Genomic DNA, 24,995 nt, shown 5'->3' with positions numbered 1-24,995 from the left:
AGGGAGAGAGAGAGAGAGAGAAAGCAAATGTTAAAACTGCTAAATCTAGGTGAAGAATACATGGACTTTTTTTTTTCTTTCGGCATAACTATAGGTTTGAAATATTTCAGAATAAAAATCGGGGGAAGAAAAATGAAGGTTTTGGAATAGGTAGTATCTCCTGTACCTTGCTGGCCTATGAAAAATGCTAAGACCTGAATTAGGGCATTCCTGGAGGACACAATCCTTTCTGTCTGAAGCCTGGGCCAGGTGACCCATTCTCCCTGCAAACCCACACTCAGGAGCTGACTCGACAGAGCACCAGCTCCCCTGCCCCTTCCCCCAGTCTGGAGCATTGTGATGACTATTTGGAAGCTGGCTTTGTAAGACAAGGGGATGTCTGTGTGCTACTCAAAGAGACTGTGAAGGGTAAGTCAGGAAAAGCTGGGAAGGAGATGAGGAGGCAGAAAGATGGGATGTTTGCAGCCAAGAGACATCTCAGAAAATGTCTGGGAAATATGGAGAAGGGGAGATGAGGAAAGGTTGAACAAGCAGGGTCTTCTGAGAATCCTTTAAAAAAAAAAAAAACAACTGGGGAAGACTGATTTGGTCTTGCTTGTGTACCCACTGCAGGTTGGGTGGGCAGCCCCTACTACACATTTTCTCATTTTGCAACAGAGCACAAGTTCCCCTCCATGCTCTTTCAGCCATGTCCTCCTTTCTTTGCAAACCATGGATTTTCTTCATCTTAATGTGCCCAAAACAGGAACTAGAATTTTTGAGCTGGAATGTGTTTGGAGGCATTTTAAGAGGTTATGGGTGGAAACAGGATGACCACGTTGGAGACTTCTGCAATCATTCAGTGACCAGTGGTAGAGGACTGGACCAGAGGGTTACAGAAAGGTGGTAAGAAGCAGTTGAATTCTGGATACAACTGAAGGCAGAAGTGAGTGTTCCATCATATCCTTGCTTAGAAACACTACTGGCCTGTAAGTTTTCCCTTCGGCATTCCCTGTCTCTGTGGTTTACATTCTTTAACTGGAGGGCTTGGTTTCTTAGACCAACAAGGTGGGCTAGGGTATAGACAGACGAAGGCAAATCCATCCCTAGCCATGGAAACACCATTCAAAGGGCATGCTCTCCCGATGAAAAGTGGTCAGCAGCATCAGAGGAAGCTGGGTTCAGCACAGTGGTACACTTTTTTTTTTTTTTTTTGCAGTTTTTGGCCGGGGCTGTGTTTCAACCTGCCACCTCCAGCATATGGGGCTGGTGCCCTACCCCTCTGAGCCACAGGTACCGCCCAAGCAGTCCACTTTTCCAGGAAACCTTACCCCCCGCAATCTGATGTCATCTTCCTAATGAACTCAAGGGCATCTCATCCATAAAATAACATCCTACCTGGTATAAGGGCAGTACTTTGCAATTGTTCCACACACTTGGGGAGGTCTTTCCTAATCCATAGCCCACATTGTACCCCCGTTCTATGTTCCCATAGTGCCTTATTTTTTTACCCTATTATAATATTCACTATATTTTATCATAGATACTTGTTTAATTATCTGTCTTTCTTCCTAGATTGAAAAGACAGTGAAGAAAAGACAATGTCATATCAATGGTACCTAATACAATGTCTGCCCAGATCAGATCACAAGAGGCATTTCAGTACAGTCCTACAATTGAACAAATACATGATCTCTAATTCTTTTAATCTTCAAAATAATTCTCCTAAGGTGAGTGGCATTGTCTCCATTGACGAGGTGAAGGATCTGCTGAGAGAATGTGGACACACAGCTAGCAAGCAGAGGAAATAACTGGGAAGGGCATCAGGGTCTAGGCTCTTTCCACTATGCTCTACCTGGAATCCAGAAGAAACGTCCATTCATTTCGCAGACACTGCGAACAGACACTTACTGACTATTCTCCATGTCAGGCTCTATGATACGCTGATGGAGGGACACACAGAAAAGAATCAGATTTGCATTCGGATGCTGGAAACCAAATGAAGGGAAATGGACATGCAAATACGTAATTGTATTACAGTGTGATAAATACCATGGGAGCTCCTAGGAGGACCGTCTAACTCTGCTGGGGTGCGAGGAAGCCTTTAATATATTCCATTTTATCTGGGTTTAAAAAAACAAGCATATTGTTATGAACAGAAGGAGGAAGATTGTTAAAGAAAAGAACTAATGGCTGGTGCCTTCATGGCTGAGTAACCTTGTTTCCTGCTCTGAGGCTGAAGACTCTCAGTGTCCCATCCTGCTCAAGCCCTGGCTTGGTCTCAGGAAATGGAGGAAACAGCCCCAGCGGCCCAAGCTTGCTTAATTCAAAAGCAACCCAACACAAAAGATCCATAGTGTGGAGCCAGGGTGACTATAAAAAATCCCTGGGGCTTGCCTGACTGGGCCACCACCTACAGACTAAAGTGTCATGTATATAATGGTTTTTGTGTTTCACGCAGTGTCCAACCCTCACTATCACACAGAGTGGCCCCAACTCCTCATTTCAATCAATGTATAAAATGTATTTTTGCAACAAGTAAAAGAACACTGCCGATCATCTAACACAGAATAAAGTGGGATACAGCTTGCTGTGGGTAGAAGTTTGGAGCCAAAGGAAGATCACTGGTTTATAGGGAGCTGGGAGAAGTTGCCTCCTAAGAATATAACACATCAGCCAAGGCAGGCAAGAGCCCTTCTCTGATTGAGACATAGTACTGAAGGGAAGCCAGGAGAAGATTATCCTATGAGCATTTTTATACCATAGTAGAAACTGTGAGAGAAAAAAAAAAAAACTATTACCAGAAGTACCAAAGTGAAAGGAAATACTTACATAGGAGAGTATGGTGAACATATTTACATTTTAGTTAGTAATGGATAGTAGTGTATGTGTTAGAGAACAGAAGACAGAGACACAGAGACTGTGAGAGATGATAAAGGTAATGAGAACAAAGTGAAGAGATGGATGCAGCAACTATTTAAGAGGTAAAGTCATCAAGATCTGGATGACTAATTGCATATAGGAGGTAAGAAAGTAGGAAGAGGAGAGGATGATGACTCCTGAGTTTCTGGCTTGAGAAAGTGGTTGGATGATGAGTTAGAAGTAGAGTGGGGAGGAGGGTGTGTGTGTGTGTGAATGGATAAAAAGACAGTTTAGCCTTGTAACCGTTGAAGTGGATATGGACCACAATCATAGATGTCCAGTAGGTCGCTGGATACAAGGTCTGCAGTGCAGGAGAAAGTTTCAGGCTGGAGATAGTCCTCTGAGAGTCATCAGCGATTAAGTGGTAAGTGGGAGTGGAAGTGGAAGAGGTAGCCCACAGAGACCAGATAGAGACGAGAAGGCTGAGGACTCACACCAGGGGACATGGGGGGATTTGACTGGCAATTGGAAGCAGTTGCCCATGAAGAAAACTGAGAAGTCAAGACACCCAAAGACACCCAAAGACACCCAAACTCCGAACTGTAATGGGAGCCTTAGATGCTCTAGCTCAGGTGAGTTGCATTTGACTCTGTACCACGGAAGCCTGCCCACGGTGGATCAATCAACAGAGGGAGGCAGTCCAGGGCTGATACCATGAAGTCATCAAGACCGAAGCTACTGCCAGCCCCTTTTATCCTCATAATCATAAGATGGCTGTTCTACATCCGGGCATTGCACCCTCATTCTAGGCAGGAAGAAGGAGAAATGCAAAGGACAAAAGGTGTTCACTATGTCTCTCCCTTTCAATCAGAAAAATAATAGTTTTATGAGAAGCCCCATCCAGTAGACTAAAAATCCATCCACTGGATTGGGGATATGAATATCGTGCTGCATAGGAACCTGGAGGAAAGGAGTCTTTTTTCTAACTTTTTGTTTTGAAATAATTTCAAACTGATAAAATTTACAAAAAGTAGTACATCTTTCACTCAGAATTCCCACATATTAACATTTACCACATTTACTTTTATCATTTTTTTTCTAGCACTCACTCACGTACACATGATGCCAATTTACTTCTAAATAGTTTGGTGTATGCTTCCTAAAAATAATGCCTTTATCTTATATAACCACAGTACAATGATCAAAATCAGAATATGAACGTTGATGCAACGCTATTAGTTAATCTATGGCATTTGCCGACTGTTTCAGTAATGTCCCTTATAGAAGAGAAAAAAAAAAAAATTCCATTTAAAGATGTAAAAACCAGTCTCCCTTATTTGGGTGTGTCTGATGTCACCTCATGATTCAGGTTATGTATCTTTGTCTGGACTACCCCAGAAGCAATGCTGTGCCCTTTTCAATGGTCACATTATTTCTACTTGTTCTATTACTAGTGACACTAGCTTCAATCACTTGGGTAAGGTGGTAAGGTAGTATTTGTTGGATTTCCCCATTATAAAGTTCCTATTTTACCCTTCGAGATTAATAAGAATCGGTAGGGAGATGCTTTGAGACTATAAAAGTATATTTGGCTTGGCGCCCGCAGCGGTTATGGCGCCAGCCACATGCACTGAGGCTGGTGGGTTCGAAGCTGGCCTGGGCCAGCTAAACAACGATGACAACTGTGACAACAAAAAAAATAGCCAGGTGCCTGTAGCCCAGCTACTTGGGAGGCTGAGGTGGGAGAATTTCTTAAGCTCAAGCGTTTAAGGTTGCTGTGAGCTGTGATGCCACAGCACCCTACCGAGGGTGACACTGTGAGACTCTGTCTCAAAAAAAAAAAAAAAAATCATATTTCTCATCAAACTTCCATCCATCCATGGATAATACTTGCCTGAAGCAATAATATAGTGACTGCAAACTGGTGATTTTCTGATTCTGTTATTCCTTCTTTATGTATTAGTTTGTCTTTCACCATACAGAATAACTTACCTTTCTCTTCCATTTATTTATATTTCAGTACAAACCCACAGATTCTTCATCTCTTTGATGGATTATAATTCACTAGTATCATTATTTTTTTGACAGTGAATTGTCCTAGATTGGCCATTAGGATCCTTCACCTGCCTCCGTGTCCTACTGTCATGTCCTCATCATTCTTTGGGAACTTTGCTTATTTGAGCTGATTATAACAGGGTGCATTGCTACCTTGATAAAATCAGGCTTCTGTTTAGTAAGGAACAAGAGGAGAAACAAAGACTGTATAGGCAACCAGCAGTGTCTACCACACCTAGCTGCTCTCCAGCCAAGAGGTGGTGGCTTCAACCCAGGCTGACAGCTTTGCTTTTTTGCCCACATTCCAAAAAAGAGCCTTGGGGCCATTTAATTCTGTCAATTCCTCTCCTCATTGTAACCCTTTCTCACCATCTGAAGTGAGGCCTCCTAGCACCTTCCTCACTGTGCTGCCTGTGCTGTCCAGCTCCGAGGATGCCATTCAAATCATAGACTCTGAATAAGACTGTAAAAGCAGGGCCCAGCAAACTTTTCCTGTAGAACAGTAATATTTTCAGCTTTGTGGACCATACCTTCTCTGTTGCAACTACTGAACTCTGCTATTATTGCGTGGATTCAGCCACAGACCATACGTAAGTGAAATGGGCATGGCTGTGATTCAATACAACTTTACTTATGAACACTGACAATGAATTTCATAACGTTCTCAAGTGTCATTTCCTATATTCATATTTTAGAAACCATTTAAAGATGTAAAAACCAGTCTCAACTTGTGGGCTATACAAAACTAGGCAGCTAGCTGGGTATGACCATAGTTGACCATCCCCTGCTCTGGCCAGCCTTAGTCACGTGTGGGTGCCCTGCCCCCAGCTAGGTCTCTTCTCCCCAGGCCTAATCTCCAATCTGCCATCCTGCTCCAGGCTTCCTCTCCCCTGTCTGCCCTCTTCCTTTGCAGGCCTTTCCTCTGTAACTTGGAACCTTCATTTACTAGTAAATAAAAGTCTTTCCATTTTTAACCTCCTGGTCCTGCCTTGCCTTCACTGTCAAGTCACTGTGTTCCCTAAGGAACATTCTTCTTTTGCTGAATTCTAGAAAGGATGCCACTGAGTTTCACGGGCCTGGGAAGCGGGATGGGCATTCTCCACATTCCTCAGTCCTGCTTCTACACCTTCACTCTTCTGCCCTATAAACCCTCCTCCCCCTGTGAAGCCCTTTCATCCTACTCTCCGAACAACAGCTAACCCACTGAGCAAAATCCTCACAAACACTGCGAGACAGGTACCACCACTGTCCTCATTGTGCGGAGGCAAAGACAGGTTACAGTCACACAGCTAGTACATGGCAGAGCCAGACCTGACCCCAGGAAGCACATTCGTCCCCAGGATGTTATCCTGCCTCTTCTCTAGTGACCACCTTGCACCCAAGCCTCTGAATTCCACCCCTCCTGCATCAATTAGAGACCTGGGCAGAAACGGAGACACACTCCACCCAAGTCAGGTGAAGAGGATTTAATAGAGGGACTATTCATAAAGGTGTGGGATATCATCCACCCTAAGGACAGAAATGTATTTATTTCATTTTTATTTATTTATTCATTCATTTGAGACAGAGTCTCACTCTGTTGCCCAGGCTACAGTGCTGTGCCTTGAACCTAGCTCACAGCAACCTCAAATTCCTGGGTTCAAGCGATTCTCCTGCCTCAGTAGCTGGGACTATAGACGCCCACCACAACAACTGGCTAATTTATCTATTTTTAATAGAGACAGGGTCTCACTCTTGCTCAGGCTGGTCTTGAACTCTTGATCTCAAGGGATCCACCCATCTCAGCCTCTCACAGTGTATAGGCCTGAGCCATCACACCTTGCCTAAGGAGAGAAATGTAATTAAAATTTTCTCTAAGAATATTTTGTTGATAAGGTTGAGCTGCAGAGGTCCACAGATCACCTTAACATCTAAAATTGCTTTGTTCCCTTCTCAAATCAATTTTTACCTGCAGGGGAGTAATATTACCTCCACTGAGAATGGCTGGCATACAGAAATCACAGGGGCAGCACAATACTCAAGGCTAGTGGCTCAGGTACCATCTCAAGGCCAGCAGTGGAAAGGGAAGGGGAATTACTAGAAGTTGGAGACAGCTGAGATAAGAGGACCCTTGACAGGAGCTGTGACCTTCTGTCAAGAGACGGGTGCAGCCAGGGCTGGCTGAAAGACAAGCAACTCACCCAACTGATCCATTCTTCACACTACAGTGAGGTGAAAATGATCTACCTAGACACAGTCAGTGCCTCTGGAGCAGGAAACTGGGTGGCTGGAAGGCAGGAGGAAGGAGGAGGAAGACCTCTTCAGCTTTTGAATGTTGTACAATATGCATGTATCATCTAACTTTAAAATAAAATTTAATTTAAAATTGACTGAAAATGTAAATATGCTCATTCTTTCCCATGCTCAAACACTCGTAGTCCATCTGCCACAAGTTAAAATCCCCAAATCCCCAATCATTCACATCACATAAGATCCCTGGCACACTTCTTTAGCCCATCTCCACCACTCTCCAGCTCAAACCCTGTGAATTACTGAAAACTGAATGCATTCCCTAAGGAACTTTCTTCCTTTATTGCCAGTATGCTCATAATGCCATTTTGTATCAGGCATCTGTTTTATGTACCTATAGTTTCCACATCCTAGAAGGCAAAGCCTCTCACTTTCCTGATTTTCTTCCTGGTGAATTCTTCATTCTCCAAGGTCTAGTTAAAATTACCTTTCCCAGCTCACACCTCACTCCTGAGAAAACGGCTTACTCCCTTCTCCTTTGTGTCACCACCACAGAGTACGGTGATTAAAAGGACAGGCTCTGATGCCAACCCATGTGAGTTTAGATACTTGTTTGGTAACCTTGAGCATGTTACTTAATCTCTGTCCTTTGGATTCCTTATTTGGAAAATGGGGATTTAGGGCGGCGCCTGTGGCTCAGTTGGTAGGGCACCGGCCCCATATACCGAGGGTGGCAGGTTCAAACCTGGCCCCGGCTGAACTGCAACCAAAAAATAGCTGGGCGTTGTGGCGGGCGCCTGTAGTCCCAGCTACTCGGGAGGCTGAGGCAGGAGAATCACTTAAGCCCAGAAGTTGGAGGTTGCTGTGAGCTGTGTGATGCCATGGCACTCTACCAAGGGCCATGAGGTAAAACTCTGTCTCTACAAAAAAAAAAAAAAAAGAAAGAAAGAAAGAAAATGGGGATTTAAATAGTCCCTATCTTAAAGGAGAGTACTCATTCATTAAATATGTGCTGAGCATTTATTTTTATATATCAAGACAAACAAAAATTCCTGCCTTGGTGGAACTTAGAGAAGAGCCCAGGACAGCCCTTGACCAAATGTAGCCACCTGTTTTAGTAAATAGTGTTTTATTGGCATACAGGCACACTCATTTGTTTACACATTATCTAAGGCCACTTTAACGCTACAAAGGTTGAGTTTAGTGGTTGAGATATAGACCATATGGGCCTGCACAGCCAAAAATACACACTATGTGGCTGGCCCTTTAAGAAAAGGTTTTCTGGTTTCCTCCTGAAATGAAATGAGTTCATGCATGTAAACATATAAAACGTTTAAATCTTTTAAATCATTGCCTGGTACTTGGTAAGCCAGTTTTATTAATATTATTGTAGGCCTTTACTCAAAACACCTAACATAGGTACTCAGTAAAAATTTTGCTGAATAAACAAAGAGGTAAAGAGGAACCAGAAGCTGGGATTATGCAAGTGGTTGATGGAGGGATTTCAAGATAGTAGAAGTGATCAGCTCTGTTAAGTGACAAATCAAGGTCAGATTTGCCAATCAGAGGAAGTAACCTGACCAGAGAACAGCCTGTGTGAGGTGGTGAGGATGCAAAGCATAGATTATACAGCTAAGTAACAGCAAGTATTAAGATAAAAATCACACATGTGGGCTGCTACCTGAATTTTTTAAATCAGCATATCAAAAATATCAGTTTATTGAAACACTAGGGTATCTGACTAACTTTTCACTTGTTGGAGCTGTTTGGTTTTGCATAAAACTTTAATGGTCAAAATTCAAGTCCAGAACTAGCATGCAGAATCTATACGCAGAGCCTTCAAATCTAGAACCAGTAAAAGATTTGATGGTGAAACAGACAATGACATTGATGATGACAAAGTAATGATTCTCTGGTGGTGTGTGTGATTTAATCATTGTGTGATCTTAACTAGTTTGAAATGAGAATTTCAACAGAAAAAGTAGTGTAAAGTTGCCATCAGAATAATTATTATAATTGTAAAACAAAAATTATACAAGAAAATATTTGTTCATTTTCTTCTTTTTTTTTTTTTTGTTTGAGACATAGTCTCAGTATGTTGCCCTCGGTAGAATGCCGTGGTATCACATCTCACAGCAACCTCAACTCTTGGGCTTAAGTGATTCTCTTGTCTCAGCCTCTAGAGTAGCTAGGACTACAGGTGCCCACCACAATGCCTGGCTATTTTTTTTTTGTTGCAGTTACTATTTTTTTTTTTTTGAGACAGAGCCTCAAGCTGTCACTCCTGGCAGAGTGCTGTGGCATCACAGTTGACAGCAACCTCCAACTCCAGGGCTTGAGCAAGTCTCCTGCCTCTGCCTCCCAAGTAGCTGAGACTACAGGTGCCTACCACAACGCCCAGCTATTTTTTGGTTGCAGCCATCATTGTTGTTTGGCGGGCCCAGGCTGAATTCGAACCCGCCAGTTCAGGTGTATGTGGCTGGCACCTTAGATGCTTAAGCCACAGGCGCCGAGCCTGTTGCAGTTGTCTAGCTGGCCCAGGCCAGGTTTGAACCCGCCACTCTCAGTGTATGTGGCTGGTACTGTAACCACTGTGCTACGGGCACCAAGCCTAAATTTTTTGTTCATTTTCTAAATATTCACTGAGTACTTTATATGCAATGAGCATTCTGACAGACACAGCTATATGGACATAGAGCTTAGTTTATTTGATCATTTCTTTCCCCACACCCTCCAGGAATTCATGATTTAGTTGGTAAAGAAAGCTAATTAAATATTAAAGCAAGTAGTTTTAATATTGATTAGAGATGCTAAGGTGAATATTTAGATGGGTCATGGCGAGAGCACAAAAGAACAAAGTAACTCATTTCAAACTGTTTTGTCCTCTGCCAAGTGCTCTATACATATGTGACATTAAGACCAAAGAAAATGGTACCAACTGATACCTGCCTTCTGGAAAACATGCACAAGACGTTTAGGACTCTGAACACAACCACATTATCACTGAGTTTTTTTTGGGGGGGGAGGTTTTGGAGACAGAGTCTCACTATGTCGCCCTTGGTAGAGTGCCATGGCATCACAGCTCATAGCAACCTCAAACTCTTAGGCTGAAGCAATTCTCTGGCCTCAGCCTTCCAAATAGCTGGGACTACAGGCACCCGCCACAGCCCCCGGATATTTTTTGTTGCAGATGTCATTGTTGTTTAGCTGGCCAGGGCGGGTTTGAACCCCGCCACCCTTGGTGTATGTGTCCAGACCCGTAACCACTGTGCTATGGGCGCCAAGCCATCACTGAGTTTTTTTAAAAGGAGCTACAAAGGAATATGTTTAGCATGATTCTATTTTTATGACAATATTCCCTGTATAATGTTTTATTAAAATACAGGTATCCATAAAGTTCATGTGCAATTTACTATGTTACTTTATTTTAAAAATGCACACGAACTTAATGTTCACCCTGTATATACTATCTATGCAGAAAAAGTCTATAAAGATACTTAAAATATTAGCAGAGGTTATATCTGGGTGGTGAGATTACTGGGGTATTATTTTTTTCTCTATACTTTTTTGCACTTTAAATGTTTGTCCAATGAACAATGCTTGCTTTCATAGTCACAGTGGAGGCCAGGCACAGTGGCTACACCTATGATCCTAGCATTCTGGGAGACCAAGGTGGGAGGGTCCCTTGAACTCAGGAGTTAAGAGACCACCCTGAGCAAGAGCCAGATCCTATCTCTACTAAAATAAAAAGATTAACTGGAGACTCACAAAATAAAATAAAAAAAAATTCAATGCAACAAAACCATTGCGTTTTAGCCACAACATGTTACACACATACCACAACATATGCTTGTAAGCATACTGAGGCCAGAGGTTTTTATGTTTTTGTAGATTTCCCAATGTTAAGTTGTTATACAAATAGCACCAAAAAGTTCTTAGTCTACAAATATTACTAGATGATGTCCCAAGGAGATGTGTCTAAAAACCAATTCTGCTGGTTATTCTCTTCTGCAAGGTGGCAAACCAAGCCCAGGCACCTGTCCTCAGAAGACTGGGATGTTTTACCTACGACACAGCGAATGATACCGTATGAATCACTTAGCGTGGCTGAAAGGAACAAGACACTGACTAAAGGTGTCATAGATAATAAAAGTTTACTACTTCACATAACATGAAGTCCAGACAAAGGTGGGTTCTGAGACTGGTTAGCTCAGTAACTCAACGATTCTAGGATTCTGGGTCGGCTTTCCTTTGATGTGGTGGCTCTCCCTGGCAGTTCCCAACATCACTGCCTCACAGGAGAACTTCTAAAGCAGGAAGGGGGCGGGGTGGCATTTCTGCTCTTCCTCCTCCATTTCTCTCCTTTGTTCAGAAATTCAAACCTTTCCCAGAATCTCCCTAGCAGACATCTTCCTACATTTTATTGACCACATGTGACAGTTCAGTGTCAGGAAAAACACAGGGAATTCTCTTGAGATCTGGATCAAAACTTTAAAAAAAAAAAAAAGGCAGGGAAAAAACAACACTCAGTTGAAAGAAAAAACACAATGACCCCTAAATCAAGAACTGGCCCCAGAGCAGGAAATTACCATTATCGTTATTGCCCTAGGCCAGCAGTTTCCAAAAAAATTTAACGCGAGCTACAAATGAAGCCACATACATATATATCCGAGAGTCAGTTTGGGGAAAGCTAAAAGCAAGTCTTTGCTCTTTTATGAATGAGTTACAACAGTAATAAGCAACATTGCCTCCAACCAGCATAATTAGAAGTGCCAAAGGTGCACCCAGCATTATTCCAAAGGCATCTTGGTTATAAAATGTAGACTCTGAGTTCCTGAGTTACAGTTTGACTATGACCCTATATGTGTAGTCTTTTTTTTGTTGTTGTTTTTGAGACAGTCTCACTATGTCACCCTCAGTAAAGTGCCATGGCATCACAGCTCATAGCAACCTCAAGCTCTTGGGCTTAAGCAATTCTCCTGCCTCAGCCTCCCAAGTAGTTGGGACTACAAGAGCTCACCACAACGCCTGGCTATTTTTTTGGTTGCAGTTGTCATTGTTGATTTTAGCTAGTCCACGCTGGGTTCGAACTCGCCAGCCTTGGTGAATGTGGCCGGCGCCCTACCCAATGAGCTACAGGCACTACCCTTATATGTGTACTCTTAAATGAGTCACTTTGCTTATCTGGGTCCCAGTTTCATTTTTTATTTATTTATTTTTTGAAACAGAGTGTCACTATGTCACCCTTGGTAGAGTGCCGTCACAGCTTACAGCAACATCAAACTCTTGGCCTTAAGTGATTCTCTTGCCTCACCCTCCCAAGTAGCTGGGACTACAGGTGCCTGCCACAAGGCCTGCTGTAGTTGCAGTTGTCATTGTGGTTTAGCTCAAACCTGCCAGCCTCAGTGTATGTGACAGACACCCTACTCACTGAGTTATGGGCACTGAGCCCCAGTCTCCTCATCTTAAACCAGGTAGTTCCTTACCAGGCCTTTGAACTCTGGTACTCTTAGGATTTTATGCTATATTACTGTTCAACCAGAGGACCTTACCAGCCTGTTATCTGATAGTAGCTTGGGACAGTGACATCTGATAAGTCATTCAGGACACTTTGATGCCACTGGGCAAAATGCACTTTTAGAAGAAAAGAAGGTAGTAAGCTGTGATGTCTTGTCATTCATTTACTCAGTAAGTATTACAGGGCACCCACATGTGCCACGGTGACTCAGGATTAAATAAGATATGGTATCTGCCCTCAGGGTGCTTATAATCTAGTAGGAAGGGAATAGAGACAAGCAGATAAGCAATTATCATGGGCGTACAGGGAGGAGCACCCAGCCCATCTGAGGGAAGGTGAGAGAAGCCTTCCTGGAAGAGGTGATATCCAACTGAGACCTGAAGGACAAGTACATGGTTGCCTTTCCTGGCATTGTAGGGAACTGTCTGGACTAGTGGGCATCTCATCCTGCACTTTCCCTGCTTTCCATCTTTTCTCTAACTTGTTTTCTATTCCTTTTCCCATTTTGTTTCTATTTCTTTTCCCAATTTGTTTGCTCCAGGTGTCTGTACAGCCTGGGATCAAGCAGAAGGACCACAAGGAAAACACTGCAGCAAATGAAGGTTTCTATCTCAGACCCTTCCACCACCACCATCACTTCTATAACCACCCTCACCATGTCCACCACCATCACCTCTATCATCATCACCACTACCACCCTTATCACTGTCACCATTGCCATCACCACTACCACCTCTCAACACCAACATTATCACCACTACCACCATCACCACCCAAAAGGCACACAGGTGAGCCTTGCTTTAACTAATCCCCAAACTATGTACAAAATCTGAGTTAATATAATGAACAAATGAAAGGTTGATTATTTGCTTTTCCAAATGATTCCATCTAAAGTAACTGTAAATACTTCAGTTTCCCTAGTGTTTTTTAAATGTGCTTTGGTTTACAAACATTTTAATTGCCAAGCTCTCTATTTTAAGAAGTAAGGCATGTCACGGAGGATTTTCATGCTGAGAGAGACAGGCAAGCATAAGAAGTTCATTAGGCCTCTTTCTTGATTCATTAAATTAATTGAGAAGAGTTTTACTGAACATGCAGATCTATTAAACACTAAGCAGTTTTAGTTAGTTGGCTATAAATCAGTGACTATAAAGGTAGACGTTAATCCCATCAGTAGTACTCCTATATATAAATAGTATACCTATGCAAAAATTTCTGATACTTACATAAATGTATATGATACATGTACTTACATATGTGTATTTTAAGAAATATATACTTATATACATAGACGTCACATATTTGTATGCATAAATATACATATGTATACATATATCATATATGTGATTAATGTGTATTATTGTTTCAAATATGCTTCTCCAGGTTGTGAAATTTGGGTTAGGAATTTAAGTAGATTATAAAAACGGCTACGAATTCCTCTCATCTTGTATGCACATCCCTTGTGATATGACTTTGCCATTCTTCTCATCAAGAAGGAGAATATTTCCATCCCTTGATCTGGTTCGGGGTTGGCCATGTGACTTCTTTGGGATCTAGCAGGGACAGATAACAGACGTGACACAATCAGAGGCTTTAAAAATGCATGTACATTGGGGTTTGCCCTCTCTTGCTGGTCTGGGAACCCTATTATCATCTCACTGTGTGCTCTAGTCAGGGCTGGCTTGCTGGAAGATAACAGATCATGTGGAGCGGAGATGAGCTAGCCCAGCTGAGGCCCTCCTAGGGCAAACAGTCGCCAATCACCATATACACCTACCTGCACAAAGCCATCCCAGACCATCCAACCCCAGCTAAACTGGACCAGACCAGCAGAACCACCAAGCAGAGACTCATGAGAAACAGTAAAATGTTTATTATTTTAAGCCACCTAAAGGTTGTGGTGGTTTGGTATATAGCCAGAGCTAACTGATATGGGGGACCATATTTAATTGTATTTTGTTTTCCTCTGTAATCTTTATCCATTCCAAAATGCTTGTGTAAGACATCTGGTTTATGGGAGCCACAGTTGCCACACACATATGATCTTTCATTTTCTTCCAATTCTAAAAGCTCTCATTCTCTTATATTATTAAGCTTCCTTTCTGAGCTGTGGTCTTTACAGAAGAAAGGGGAGAGGGAATAAAGGTAGTAAAAGTGAGGCATGAGGAGAGCTAGAGGGTGAATTAAGGTGGTGATGGTGGGATGCTGATACTAAAAAGAGGGGATGGTATAACTCATAAAGTGTTGACTAATTTTGTGGGAGAAGTTTGTCTCATTAAATCAGAATTTCTATGAAACTCCCTGTTACTGACTCTAGATGTTCCTACGTTAAATTGCCAATACACATTTTAAAATCCCCCCCTCCCCTTTTTTTGAGACAGAGCCTCAAGCTGTCGCCCTGGGTAAAGTGTCATACCATCACAGCTCACAGCAACCTCCAACTCCTGGGCTCAAGCGAGTCTCCTGCCTCCACCTCCCAAGTAGCTGGGACTACAGGCACCCGTTACAACACCTGGCTATTTTTTTGTTGCAGCCATCCTTGTTGTTTGGCGGGCCCAGGCTGGATTCGAACCAGCCAGCTCAGGTGTATGTGGCTGGTGCCTGAGCTGCTTGAGCCACAGGTGCAGAGCTTAAAATTCCCCTTACATTCCATTCCTTAGTTCCTCGCAAACTTTTTTCACTATCCAAAGTATGTTTCTCTAATTTTTTTTTTTTTGCAGTTTTTTTTTTTTTTAGCCGGGGCTGGCTTTGAACCCACTACCTCTAGCATATGGGGCCAGCGCTCTATCCCTTTGAGCCACAGGCGCGCCCCTCTATTTTTCTTTTTCTTTGGAGACCAAGTCTCACTTGGTTACCCTGAGTAGAGTGCCATGGCATCATAGCTCACAGCAACCTCAAACTCTTGAGCTCAAGCGATTCTTTTGCCTCAGCCTCCCAAGTAGCTGGGACTACAGGTGCCCACAAAATGCCCAGGGTATTTTTTAGAGATGGGGTCTTGCTCTGGCTCAGGCTGGTCTTGAACCTGTGAGCTCAGGCAATCCATCCGGCTCGGCATCCCAGAGTGCTGAGATTACAGGCCTGAGCTACCTTGCCTGGCTTAGTTTCTCTATTTTGTTAGTTAGAATGTTTTATAAGTGACAGACGCTCCACTCAAACTAGCTCAAGCAAAAAACAATATACAATAGCACCTCCATAGTTGACTACCTCCCTACATTGACACTGCCTTACATTGACCTAATTTCAGAGACCAGAAATGCAGCACTTGCACGTGTCAGTACAGTAGGCCTAGTCTCTTATGTTGATCACCTCTGTATGTTGACCAGTTTGTTACAGTCCTGTTATTGAGGTTTTACAGTATTAGCTTTTACATCTTAGAAGCCTAGATCATCCTTAGGCTTTAGGCAAGATTGAATCTAGTTGCTCAACCGATGTCCTCAGGGAACCGTCTCCCCATCTCCACCTCTAAGATCTGCTTTCCTCTGACTTGTTTTATTTGTATCCTCCAATCCCTGACCTTATTGTTGAGTCTCAGACTTGAGTGATAGCAGTTGCCTGTTGTGTCTCTCCATCTTGGGTGATCTAACCTTTCTCCTCATCCCTGCCTATTACCCTAATCATGTTAAGGAGAGGAGACACCCTGTTTCCCAAGTCAGAAACTGAGAAGTTGGGCAGTGGGTAGGGTGCAGGCCCCATATACTGAGGGTAGCGGATTTGAGCCTGGCTCTGGCCAAACTGCAACAAAAAATAGCCAGGCACTGTGGTGGGCACCTGTAGTCCCAGCTACTCGGGAGGCTGAGGCAAGAGAACCGCCTAAGCCCAGGAGTTGGAGGTTGCTGTGAGCTATGATGTCATTACACTCTACAGAGAGTGATAAAGAAAGAAACTGAGAAGTTATCCTACACTTCTCCATTAGTTCTCAGATGTAATATAATAGATCATAAAACCAAGTCATTTCTACCCCATTTGTGTCTTTGGAATTGGTGACCTCTCTCCATGGCCCTTGACACTGTTCTCTGTCATACATTATTACTTCTGTTGTGGAAGAGGAAAAAAAGTGTAAAATCTGAGTCTAGCACGCCCTACTTAAAAAATGTTTGGTGGCGGCGCCTGTGGCTCAGTGAGTAGCTGGCGCCTGTGGCCCCAGCCCGGGCCAAACTGCAACAAAAAATAGACGGGCGTTGTGGCAGGCGCCTGTGGTCCCAACTACTCAGGAGGCTGAGGCAAGAGAATCGCCTAAGCCCAAGAGCTGTAGGTTGCTGTGAGCTGTGATGCCATGGCACTCTACCGAAGGCGACAAAGTAAGACTCTGTCTCTAAAAACTAAATAAATAAATGAATAAAATGTTTGGTTATAGAACTTGTAAAACCTGCTCCACTAATTTGGGGTACAAACAGTGCTATTTGGTGATTTTTCTATTTGATCACTCAAACCCCTAACTCTCCTGTTGGCAGAAAGCCTTAGTTATCTTAGGTCAGGTTCCCTAGAAACAGAGCCTGAGCTGGCTTAAGTGTTAGTTGTTATTTTAGGAGCCTCATTGCTCCTGCCACTGGTCTATGGCTAGGCCCACTCTAATCTACCCTGTAGCTATGATACAGAGTCAGGTCTTGGGAAAGGAGATCAGGGATTGGTTTCTTTCCTCCCAAGAGACTCAGGGCTCTACATGCAAGTTGCTTTATCCAGTGACAAGCTCTGTCTACCTAGGGACTTGCAGTGGAACCTTGATCCAGTCACAAAACATTGTTTTACACCAGGGGTCAAAAACTCAAATGCTTCTAGGAGTCAGAAACTTGACAGACAGAGTAGTCACTACCCGGCAACAACCATCACAGAGCAGGAATTTGGCACTCACAGCTGCCAGATCTTTAAACTTTTTTCAGGAAGAGTAAAAAAATACTGTGTTTTATGTGAAAGACTCTGATTTTAAGTTGTCAGATTAAAAAAAGAAGAAAGAAAGAAAGGCTGGGCACAGTGGCTCACACCTGTAATCCTAGCACTCTGGGAGGCAGAAGCAGGTTGACAGCTTGAGCTCATGAGTTCGAGACCAGCCTGAGCAAAAGCAAGACCCCATCTATACTAAAAATAGAAAAACTGAGGTAAGAGGATCGCTTGAGCCCAGGAGTTGGAAGTTGTGAGCTATGACGCCACCACTCTACCCAGGACAACAGCCTGAGACTCTACCTCCAAAAAAGGGCACGGTGACTCACACCTGTAATCCTACCACTCTGGGAGGCCCAGACAGGTAGATGAATTGCTTGGTTCAGGAGTTTAAGACCGCCCTGAACAAGAGTGAGACACTGTCTAGTAAAAATAGAAAAACTAGCCAGGTACTACCAGTACCCCTGTTGTCCCACCTGCTTGGGAGGCTGAGGCAAGAGGACTCCTCACTTGTGTCCAGGAGTTTGAGGTTGCTGTGAGCAATAATGCCATGGTAGTCTACCTCTAGCCACAGTGACAGAGTTAAGACTGTTTCAAAAAAGAAAAAAAAAAAAAAGAGAGCAGCGCCTGTGGCTCAAAGGAGTAGGGAGCCGGCCGCATATACCAAGGGTGGTGGGTTCAAGCCCAGCCTGTCCAAACTGCAACAAAAAATATCTGGGCGTTATGGTTGGCGCCTGTGGTCCCAGCTACTTGGGAGGCTGAGGCAAGAGAATTTCCTAAGCCCAAGATCTAGAGGTTGCTGTAAGCTATGATGCCACTCTGTCTCTAAAAAAAAAAAAAGAAAGAAAAGAAAGCAGGAAAAACAAAACTGGTCTGGCTCCTTATCCTGCCCTAGAGCTGTTAGCTTGTGAATTTAGTTTGATACCCTAATCCCAGAACTATGGATTCCCATTTACCCTTCATTTGCATAATTTTGGGGGCCATGGCAGTGATCAGGAATTAGACTAAGATCAGCAATGAAACAGCTACAAATGTTTCCATGACTTCAAAATAAAGTCTAACCTCCTGTAGCATGCCCCACCTCAAGGTGGCTTCTACCTCCCCACGGCGTTTAGGCTACTTCCCTTCCTCAAGTCATTTCACCTCACTGGGCCTTTGGTGTTCCTGCCTCCCCTTCCAGTTATCCATGCGCACTCCCACCATTGTGCTATCCTTTAAAATTCCTTTCCTGACCTCTGCTCTCTCTCGTACTGACCCCGTTTTTTAGAGGAGTTATCACATTGCTCTGCTGTGTTCGTTTATTCGTCTATGGCCCCAGCCAGATGGAATCCCTAGATGCACCCTCTGTTACTCACCTCTGTTCCCCCATTACCCCATGGAGTACCTGGCTCTTTAAACACAGATTGCAGAAATGGGTATCCCACAGGTAAAGTTATTACCTTGACCATTGCCTTTCACACGCCAGAAATCCATTTGTGAAGAACTGGCAATTTTATTTTAAGAAACGAAGTTGAGATTTGGTATTTAAGAGAAGAAAAAATAGCTCTCCATACTTTAATTTTTTAAACGACTACATATTTGTGAAATACAGTTGGAAAGAATAGGTTTTACTCTGCTTCCGACCTAGCTGAGGCTTCTAAGGAGCTCTAGAGTTAATGAATGGCTAAAGAGACCCAAACCACCAGGACTCTCTTCTTAAAGGGGGAGTGGGCGAATGTTTGCTGCCTGCGAAGGGAAGGAACCAGCGCCTCTGAATGAAACAGCACTTTCCACAGCCTACGGGCTGCGGCGGGAGGGCAAGCGGCCAGTGGAAAGACCCTATGCATAATCCATTCTTAAATGGACTAAGGCTTGTAAAGTTGTAAAATGAAACTCTAAAGGCAAAGCCTAAGCGGTTACATTTTCTGGAAAAGAATGTTTCCCTGCCCCGTCAATTATTTCCTGCTTTCTAGCGCTCCCAAAGACGCGGACACCCCCAACTTTTGATGGACCTGTGCAATGACATTGAGCCTCTCCTACCTGAAGTGGAGCACCTCAGGAAGCAGCAAGGTTGGCGTTTCATTCATGATACACAGACTCAGGGGAGGGGCGAGGCGGGGGCAAGGGCCTTTCATCTCTGCTATTTAAAATCCCAGCACTGCAGCTGAAAGGGAAAATGACCTGGGAGTGAGCGGCATTGGGGAAGAAGTATTGCACGATAACGGTACAATCCAGCGCGTCAGCTGCCCGCCTGCCGGCTATTTATACCGTGCAGATTATGCAATCGGGCTGCAGCCATTCATACCCCGACCAGGACGCCGCGCGCCGGCTGGGGGCGGTGGGGGGGGGAGGTCACCATTCCCGGGCGCCGGGTCAGTTTCTAAGTTTGCACCATCCCCTGCGTTACGAGAGAGCTTGGGTTTCCATTCCTGCCAGCGGGTCTTGGGGGAGACAGCTGGGCTACAAACTCACTTGGCACACACGGCCGCTTATTCAAACATAATAATAAAGGCACCAGAGCTCCCGAACCGCCGCCAAGCAGCGCGCAGGGCTGGGCGGGGGCAGACCGGAAGGAACTGATAAACCAAGCGCTAATGACACCCCCTCCCGTCAGCGTCGGAAGTGTACTCGGAGCGCTGGTCATTGAGAAATACCGAAGGGGCAGAGCGGGGGTGAGCCGAGGACAGGCCCCGCGCAGCTGCGCGCGCCGCCGGGGGCGGGGGACCAGGGCGCAGCGGTAGCAGAGGGCTCCTCCGGGCGGGCCGAGGCCGGGCCGCACAAACCTCGGGGCACCGCAGAGCCCTCCCGGGATCACCACCCCCCTTCCCCGCCCCTGGGAGAGGGGAGGGTGAGTGAATTTATCAGATCCCACCCTTAAGGACGTCTACACACCCAGCCGTTCCGGACCCGCACTGACGGGAAGGGGCGAAAGACGAGAGGACTGCAGAGGAGACTAAAATGTCCGCTCCTCCTGGCGCCCGAGCCGGGCGGGAGGGGGTGGGGGCCGCGGCCCGCTTCCCAGTGAAACAGGACCTGCGGGTCTACTGAGCATGCCCGTCCCGCAGCCGCGGAGGGTCGCTCCGGCTCCGCGCTCCGGGCTTTCCGGGCGGCCGGCTGGAGGGACCCGGGTGGGTGTGCTCCCCCGCCTCGGACTCGGAATTGAGAGGCCGGTAGGTGGGGGTTGTGCTGGACTCTCCGCTGGGTTTGCGTGAAGTTGTAAGCAGATCGATATTACTTTTGAAGCTTTACGATCCTACTCGGAGTCAACACTATTGATTTGATCTTGTTCAGAGCTGCCTGCACCCTGTTCCGCTGGTTGTGGGGAAGAGAGAGAGAGATGTGGGTCTTTAGCTCTTTCAGCAATGTCATTAAATTAAAACCCTAAATCCATGGCATCCCATATTCCGGCAACAATCGCATGGACTTTGATAACACCCTGATATTCAGATAAATAAACATATCAGTTACTCGCCCAGTATTCTCATTTATTCTACCGAGATGCTGGAGGCAATAATTGACAGGGAGCACCGAGAGGTGACTTGCTAGTTTCCATAGAAAGGCCCATTTTGGGTGATGCACAAGGCAGGAAAGAACTGGAAAGCCTTATTTAGAGGAACATGAAGGGTGAGGGGTGGAGAGGAGCTTTTGGTAATCCAACTGGCTAGAGAGAAAAGGGCTACAAGGAATCTCATGGTTAACACAGTACCTTTACTGTATAGCCCCATACCCTAGGTTGTGGGGATTATTCTGACACAACACTGAACCCATGGCTCAGAGAACCTAAATACCTACCTGAGATGGCCTGGCTGGAGTCTGGCAGTAGCAAATCTCAGCAGGGACTCTGTGACTCCTAGACCCTTGAATGTTTACCATTGTTCCCTGGCTGCCTGGTCCAGGGGCTGGGCCAGTCCCAGTGGTTCACTTCTATTAGACAGCTTGGCTGAGTGACGATGACACCAATTCTGCCTGCTCATAGAACTGGCCTGCCTGCAGAAATTAATAATCACCTCACTTGCCACCTTGCCATTTGGGCATTCTGAAATTAGAGGGTGGAGCCAGAGAGATGCCCTCTGGGTGGATGATTTCAACAGAGATAAATGCCTGTGTTTGGGAAGTTCAGGAATGATGAAGAGTGGAATGTCTTTCAGCACCTCCAGGGAGAAGAGCAACAATGGCCAAAAGTGAAAAGTGGGGATTTAGAGCAAACTATGAGATCTTGGGTTTGTTTAGTACTTTCTCACAGACTCTCAGTGGCCACAGAAACTGAGAAAGACAAGCTTGGCCTTGTTATTCCTGTTTTATAAAGAAACTGAAGAACTGCTACAAGCCTCAGGTTCTCAAGGGCTGCTAGAAGAAAACCAGAACCCATGTGTTCCACCTCCTGTCTGATGCCCTTACCACCATACATCACCAGCATCCAGCATCAAAAATGGGTGAACCCCAATCCATGTCCCCAGTGATAAGCACAAAGCCTAGTGCAAACCACCAGTTTCTCCCTGACTCAAGGTGAAACTTGTAGCATTTCTGGTTCACTTGTGGCTCCCTATATGCATATACCTTTTATGTATATTTGAGACAATATTTACTCTTCTCTTCATTTGTTACTATTTAGTTAAAATCTCTGAGTTGTCTCTTGGCATATTCAGGAAGATGGAAAGGTCTACTATGCTTGGAGAGCAGGAAGGGGCAGGGACTTTTTCTCTTGCTTCCTACCAGGACACCAGAAGAAATACCCCATGGACACATAATTTGTAGGACCTATTGCAAAATGAAAAGCCAGAGTCCCTTGTTTAAAAATTATAAACAATTTCAAGACTACAACAGCACAGCATGATACAGAGTGGTCATTCCTGTGCAGTGACACAGGTTGCATACCTAGGAAGCTAGTCATGCTTATTGCCCAGACAGTGCTGCTCAGGAGAGCCTGGCCAGAGTCCACCCAGGAAAAATAATTTAAATAAAGGGGGAGCATCTCTCTGTGCCAAAGCCCATAGGGCTGGCAACCTCTGACCCAGTAACAATGGCCTTCAAGGGTCTGTGACAAGAGCCATTCTCCACCAATAAGAGAAAGATACAATTTAAATACATATACATACATATGTATTATATATATATACACACACACACATATATATGGGATTGCTCAACGTGAGAAATTCCAATCTTTCTACCGAAATGCAAACGTTTCTGGTCTGTGTTGGGTTTATTTTTCTCTGCGCATTACTTAAAAATGCCCGTTCCCCTATCAGAAAAAAAAACACACACAAAATTCACGTGAAACTGAAAAGCCTCTGCCATTCAGAACCTTGGCAAAGTCTAACCCCCTCCCTTCTGGTTGGGTTGGGGTGGAGAGACCAGACCCTGGCACCTGCACCAGCCCTACCTTCCCACCTTAGGGTGGCAGCAGCTGTTCTTCTAAGCTCGAACCCCTCCAACGGTTTAACTCCATCCCCTCCCTTGAGCTCCTCATCTACGCCCCCGCTGCCCCCACCCCTGATTTTTAATCTTGGGTTTGGAAGGAGGGAGGGGACAAAACGGGAGCCAGATGTGTACGAGTCCCCCGCTCCCGCCTCCTCCCTCCTCTCGGGCTTCCTAAAACCCGGAGCCTCGACCAAGGAGGATTCGGAGCCAGACAGTCAAGGCGCAAACAACTCGGCTCTGCTGCTCCTCCGGGAGTGGAAGCCTGGAGGGAGGGAGAAAGGAAGCCGGGCGTGCTCGGTAGGCAGGACAAAGTTTTTTTTTCGGTCGCAAGTAGGAAGCTTTTTGCACTCCACCACCTCTGGCCGCTGGGAAGACGTCATCGCTTCCGCCCTACTTCCTCCTCCTGTTGGCGGCGGTGAGAATCCAATATGGAGTAAATCGGTAGAGTCGAGAGATGGGGCTCGGACGGGGCGCCCTGCACCGCCTCCCAGGCGCACCTCCCCCGACCGCCGACCGCTCCCCGGAACCGTGATTGGCTCGGCCCCCGGGGGCGACCCCAGACCGAGCCCCCACCCCCGGCCGGCCTGTTCCGCCTCTTCTGCAGTCCCCGCCGCTCCGAGGCGCGCTTGTTTTTCTCCTGCTCTCCCCCACCGCCGTCCCCTGCCCAAATCTCGCCCCCTCCGCCGGCTCCCGAGCCCCCGGGCCCCCAGCCCGCCTAGCCCCTCGGCGCTGCGGCGCACTCCTCCCGCAGCTTGCCTTTGCACCCCTTCCCCTAAACCTCACCCTGCGCCCCAGGCACTCCGCTTCCCCTTCTGCCTGCGGCGCCCCCTTCATCTCCAGCCGCCCCCCCTCCCCAAATCAGGCGATCTCCGGAGATGTGAAGAAGGGGGGTGAGCGGACAGGAAGATGAAGGGAGCAAAGCTGCCCGCCGCGGGACAGGCGTCTAGGTGAACAAGAAAATGACCGAAGAAACACACCCGGACGAGTAAGTTTGGCCGCGGGGTGGGACGAGGGTGCCCCGAGGGGGCAGCGTGGGGGCCGGGGCTGAGGATGCGGGTGGGGACGCTGGTTGGGTGAACTTAGCGTGGAGTGCATTGACTCGCTGACCTGTCGGGGTTAAGAGGTGAGACTTCTCTCCTAATTAAAGTGAGGAGGGGGGCAAAAAAATGCCTGGGGCCGGCGGTGGCACGCCTGGGGTCGGCTGGCTGGTGGCTGCTGCGGGGGCCAAGGGCGCGCGGGTGACCTCGGAGAGCGGTCCCCGCTCCCTTTCTGAGGATTCAGCCCCCCCACCCCGAAATCCTTGGTGATTGAAGCAGAAGATCTGACACCCCCACTCCCGGGACCCGTGGGATTTTGCATGGTGACTTTGTGACTCCTGCCCCGCCGCTTGCCCCACAGTTGCTTTCCCAGCCCACTGGGGCCTAGGCTCCGCCATTTCGTTTTCTTGAATCGCTCTCATTTGCATACCACATTTTCATTCATAAAAAACGCGGCGGAACCAGGGGAGGACTGGCGCGGGCTGCGAGGGGGTCTAGTGCGCCCGGGTCCCCGCGCGGACGGGCGTGCCGGAGCCGCCCGAGGGGTCCCGCGAGGCGTGTGTGTGTGTGTGTGTGCGTGTGTGTGCGTGCGTGTGCACGCGCTTGTGGGCCGGCACACGCGCCCCGCGGGGTCGGGGCCGCTCGGGGGATGTCTGAACGTGTGCGGCTGGGGCGGGCGGGGGCGTGCGGGGCAGCGCGCTGCCGGCAAGCTAGTTGGGTGTAGGTGTTTGTGTGTGTGTGTGTGTGTGTGTGCGCTCGCGTGTGCGCGTGCACGGGCGTGTGCCCGCCCCGCGGGCCCGAGGGGAACAATGCTCCGGGCGCTTTGCCGGAGGGACTCGGGGCCGCCCCGCGCGGGACTTGTGCCTGTCTGCAGCCCGGGGCAAAGGTGCTACGGCTTCCCACCCGGATGTCTCAGGGTCCACTTTGGCATTTTCCTTCTCCTGCCCGAGGCGTTTCTAGTCTCGAGAGCGACGGGGGCGGGGCCGCTGGGCTGGGCGCCTCAAATCTTCGGCCTGGGGTCCGAGCGGTCATCGCACAGC

The 24,995-nt window shown here is 46.4% G+C and overlaps 1 protein-coding gene and 1 long non-coding RNA gene across 3 annotated transcripts in view; one reads left to right on the top strand and one right to left on the bottom strand.

Moving 5' to 3' along the window:
• Positions 1-13,808: 13,808 nt before the first annotated feature.
• LOC128584680 (uncharacterized) lies at positions 13,809-20,620 on the bottom strand. The gene is made up of 3 exons (XR_008379708.1): positions 20,390-20,620; positions 19,538-19,661; positions 13,809-14,196 (listed from the first exon to the last, which is right to left on the bottom strand). It is a non-coding gene; the product is annotated as an uncharacterized LOC128584680 (long non-coding RNA).
• Positions 20,621-23,055: 2,435 nt separating this feature from the next.
• SPRED2 (sprouty related EVH1 domain containing 2) overlaps positions 23,056-24,995 on the top strand; it is a 125,754-nt gene continuing 123,814 nt past the window's right edge. Inside the window, exon 1 of one of the 2 annotated variants that reach the window (XM_053588218.1) lies at positions 23,056-23,903. Coding sequence is in view for 1 of the 2 variants with exons in the window: in XM_053588216.1 (XP_053444191.1) it covers positions 23,878-23,903 (26 nt within the window). In the remaining variant the exon portion in view is untranslated. The remainder of the gene's footprint in view (positions 23,904-24,995) is intronic. The other variant, XM_053588216.1, reaches the window with a different exon arrangement.

This window comes from Nycticebus coucang, chromosome 4, assembly GCF_027406575.1.
Source record: "Nycticebus coucang isolate mNycCou1 chromosome 4, mNycCou1.pri, whole genome shotgun sequence".
NCBI lineage: Eukaryota > Metazoa > Chordata > Mammalia > Primates > Lorisidae > Nycticebus > Nycticebus coucang.
The sequence above is the reverse complement of the archived record's forward strand: the minus strand, read 5'-3'. Positions and strand labels throughout refer to the sequence as shown.